Source organism: Choloepus didactylus, chromosome 6 (assembly GCF_015220235.1).
Source record: "Choloepus didactylus isolate mChoDid1 chromosome 6, mChoDid1.pri, whole genome shotgun sequence".
In the NCBI taxonomy this organism is placed as follows: domain Eukaryota; kingdom Metazoa; phylum Chordata; class Mammalia; order Pilosa; family Megalonychidae; genus Choloepus; species Choloepus didactylus.
Window position 1 is genome coordinate 3,158,436 of NC_051312.1, and position 4,249 is coordinate 3,162,684.

Here is a 4,249-nt window from a genome sequence, read left to right on the forward strand (position 1 = left end):
CTCACAGCTCTCCAGCCCGGGTCTGGAGGCTGCTGGGTCTCCAGCGGGATTGGCCACTGAGGGCCTGGCAGGCAACTGCCCACCAGTGTCAAGCAGTCCTGGCCTGCATAGGCCCCAGCCCCCGGCACGAGGAGGAGGGGGTACCCGGATCCCAAGCTCAGGGCTCCTTCCGGGTTGCCAGTGCCCCCACCTGCCAGCTTGGCGGCTCTCCAAAGGCTGGTCCACAAGCCACCCGTCACTCGCTCTGCTGCCCTGCTGCTCAAGCTGAAAAGAGCATCCCAAGGCTGGGGGGCATGAAAATCAGCTCCGACCCAGACTAGGGAGCAGGACAGTAAACCCCCATCTCAAGGGACAGCCCTCCACTCTCCCTCCATACCCACAGCAGCTGCCCCAGCTCCTCTGCTCACCCCTGACCCCCACCTCCTGCAGGCCCACGTGCCCTTCCCCCACAGGTCGACCTTTCTTCCCTGTCTCCATTTGGCAAACTCCTATTCATCCGTCAAGGCCCAGGGCAAGGAGCCCCTCCTCCATGAAGCCTTCTTGAAAGAGCCAGCCAAATGCAGCCCCGGCTCACCCCTCACAGCACGTGACACCCACCACAGACAGACCTTGAGTCCTTGCAAACAGCCTCTCCTCCAGATGGGGCAGTGCCCTAGAATGGGTGACGGAAGGGACACATGATAAGGAGTTTCCTTGGGAATTTCGTCTAGGAAATGCCCTGAGGAAGCCAGCTGGAACTGGGACACCCGAGGACAGGGAGCAGAGAGCTGTGCTGGTTCCCAGCACTGGGCTTTGCCGACGGCTTGGCCCCGGCCCTGATGGACGTGGCCACGTGGATCTGTTGGTAGAATGTGGCGCAGGCGGTGGACACACCCTCCCGTCCTCCTGTCCCCCTCACCCTCACCACCTTCACATCTGTCTTGGCTTTGCTTTTCCACGCATCCCCCACATATTACCTGCCCAGTGAACCTCGTCCCGGCTTCCAGGTTCAGCCGAGTGTTGGATGCCCGATGTGCCGGGCACAGGGCAGGGGGCTGGGCACACCGACACCTCCCGGCGACCCCATGGGCATGGGAGGGGGTTACTCCTCCCGGATTCTGCAGCAAATGCGCCAGGCCCGGGTGGAAGGAAACTCCCGCCCTGCTCACTTGGCCGCTAGGCAGGGACCCTTGTCCCACCTCTTAGGCACAGCCCAGAGAGGCGAATCCGGGTCACACACCACGTCACAGCCGGAGAACCCCTGCCCCTTGGGACGGCCGGCAGCCAAGGCCCATTTCTGCAGTCCAGCGCTAGGCTGTGTGTCGGCAGATCCACACCATCCAAGGGACTGATCCCCAGACCCCCAATTTCCCAGGAAAATACGTTGGCTGACTAATTCTCACTAGAGTTTTACTGACTTCTCAACTTCAGCTTGCTCTTTCCAATAGTATTTATACCCCCGGAAGGAGGACCTGAAGAAGACCTTATCTGAGCCCCGGGGGATAGATTTCCAAGATTTCGGACATCGTGTCCCCTGGTACAGGAGGTATTTGGGTGTCCCACACCCCGTGACTCGGCTTGACCCTCCTGGCCCCGGGAGAAGCCCCTACCTGCCTCTCCATCATCCCCTTCATGCACTGGACACAGAATCCCAGGCCCAGCCCTGCCCAGCTGACCCCACAACAGGCCATGCTCTCTCTGTCCCCTCCCTCCACCTCACCCAAGACTCAGCTCAGCCCTTCCTCCTCCATCATCATCCTCGGGCTGGGTCAGACAGGCCAGGAGCGGGTGCTGGAGAAGGAGGGGCAGGGACAGCAGGGGCCTCACGCTGGACAGACCCGCCAACAGCATCCAGGCCACCCCCTCCCGTTTGTGTCCCTGGGGAGACTGAGGCCCAGAGACAGCCACACACTGTGCCCCACCTGCCCCCAGGCCCGTGGGGGTGCCAGGGTGGCTACTGCAGCTCACCCAGGGAGCTGTCTTGTGGGGTCTGGGGTCTGCAGCTCACTATGGAAGCTCCATGGACCTCACCAGGGCACCCAAGTCACCTAGCACCTCTGGGTGCCAGCCCACGCACACCCCCGAGCCAGCCCTTGACGCCCCTGAAGCCTCAGTTGCACCAGCCAAGGAGGCCTGGATTCCCTCTCCTGCCACCCTCCCCCACGCATGCACACACACGCACACACATGCGTGCACGCACACGTGCACACACGCACACACACACGCACACGCACACGCACACATGCACACTCGGTGCTCTCCAAAGGCTGCGTCCCAAGCCAGGGAAAAGCCTCAAGACTTGTTCTTCTCACTGGTCATCGGTGCCCATGTCACCAAGTGGAAAAGCAATGTGGCCATTTCCAAAGACTCCCCCGAGTTCTCAGACCCGTAAAACCCTTTGGGGTCCCTGTTTACAGCAAAGATTTAGAGCACTGCAGGCCGGGGGTCAGGCAAAGGCTTTCTCCGGGCTGCCTCCGCCGAGGCCCCACATCCTGAGGAAACCTTGCCACAGTGGTAGGCTGGGCAACTGGGGACCCAGAGGGGTGACGATGAGGGCAGGGACAGGTTGGGGGGCTGGCAGGAGCCAGGGCTCTGCTCCAGGCCCAGGTAGGACCCCGCCGGGGTGGGGGGCTCCGGAGCTCTGCTGCCTGCCCTGGCCTGGTCCTGCCTCCTGCAGGCTGCTCACCAGGCCTTCGGGTGCCCGAGCCGGGCCTGGGCCTGGGCCTGGGCCGCGAGGGGCCGCGGGCAGGCGGGGGCCCGGCCGGGGTCGGGGGTCCAGCGAGCTTTAATGCTTGGACAAAGCCTCATTTGCAGGTCAATGCCGCGGCACACTCGCCTCTCCCCTCGCCCGGCGCCCTTTGTCCGGCCGCGCCCGCTCCTCGCGCCAGATGGCCGCGGAAATGCTAATTTCGGGCGCCCCCCGCCCCCCGCGTTTAATTGCCGCCCTTGCAGATGGGCCGCGGGTGTGCGCGTCATGCAGATGAGCGCGGCCCCGTCGCCGGCTGCCCGGCGCCCTCCGACCCGCGAGCCGGGAGCCGGGCCGGGGGCGCGTGGGGGCGGCTGGGGGGCGCCCCCCGTCGAGCGTGCTGCCGGGCACGAGCGGGCACCCACACAGCGGGCTGCTCGGGGGGCGCGCGTTTCTCTTTTCATTTCTCCGAAATGGGATCTTAAATGATTCTGAATGAAAACAAATTGGCGGCCTTTCTTCTCCACACAGCCGCGCGACGCGGTGGGGGTGGCGGGGGAGGGGGGATGGGGGGGCCGGGACCCCTGCCCTGGCTGCGCTGGCCGCATCCGCAGTCACCACCCAGGCCCCCTGCCCCAGGCTGCACCTGGGGACGGCTTGCTGAGTCACTGCAGGCCGGGTGTGGGGGGGGGCTCCTTAACCCGGAGCCAAAGCTCCTTGGGGGTGTCCATCACACAGAAAGCTGCGCAGCCCCCCAGGGCTTCCAGGCAGGCCCCAGTGTGCAGGCCCCCTGGGTCCCTGGGGGGGTGGAAGGCAGGGGCGAGGGTGAGCCCTAGAGGAGCCCCAGCAGGGCCGGCTGGGGCAGGGGGTGCCAAGGCCTGGGCTTGGCAAACTGGAGTGAATGAAGGAATGAGAATGAATGAATGAATGAATGAATGAAGGAAGGAATGAGAGGATGGGAAGCTTCCCTCTGTGATGCGCCCGTACATTCCGGGCAATTCATTTGCTCCACCAGCAGCTAGGAAAGAGGGAAAGAGCCGTTTTCTGGACAGAGCCAGACTCCCCACACGTCATGCAGGCCCGAGAGGCCCTTGGAAAGTGGGGGTGAGCCACCTGGCTTTAGGTTTCAGTTTTGTGGTCTGCGTGGACGAAGGGCTCACATGCAGAGATGGGGGACCCATGGGACTCAGAGTCAGCCGGCTGTGGGACCCCTGCCCGGCTGTGTCTGGCCCCTTCCCACCTCTGGCTGGTCCCTTTCCTTGGAGTGGGACCCCCGGGCCTCGCCCCCACCCTGCACACACTGCCTCCTGGGCCTCCCCCAGTCACTTCTGGGAACCTTGCCCCAGGCCCTGGGCTGTGCCTCCGTCGCCCGGCTCCTGCCCCAGAGTGGGTGCCCTGGAGGGGTGCCCCACCCACCCTCACCTCTGGGTGCCTGGCCTTGCCCCCCACCTGTAGCCGGTACTCAATGCCCAGGTGGGGACATCCCAGGGCCGACCCCTCCCATCCTGCCCACGGAGGAGACCCAGCACTGCCCCTGCCTGGGACACCACAGCGAGGCCGCAGGCAGCACCGCTTCATGGGAAA

At 64.6% G+C, this 4,249-nt stretch overlaps 1 protein-coding gene across 1 annotated transcript in view; it reads left to right on the plus strand.

Annotated features, from left to right (window-relative positions):
- The first annotated feature begins 3,231 nt into the window (after window positions 1–3,231).
- Window positions 3,232–4,249, plus strand: part of SLC22A18 (solute carrier family 22 member 18) — a 10,628-nt gene continuing 9,610 nt past the window's right edge. Inside the window, exon 1 of the mRNA XM_037839413.1 lies at window positions 3,232–3,490. Within this exon, the coding sequence (XP_037695341.1) occupies window positions 3,232–3,490 (259 nt within the window). The remainder of the gene's footprint in view (window positions 3,491–4,249) is intronic.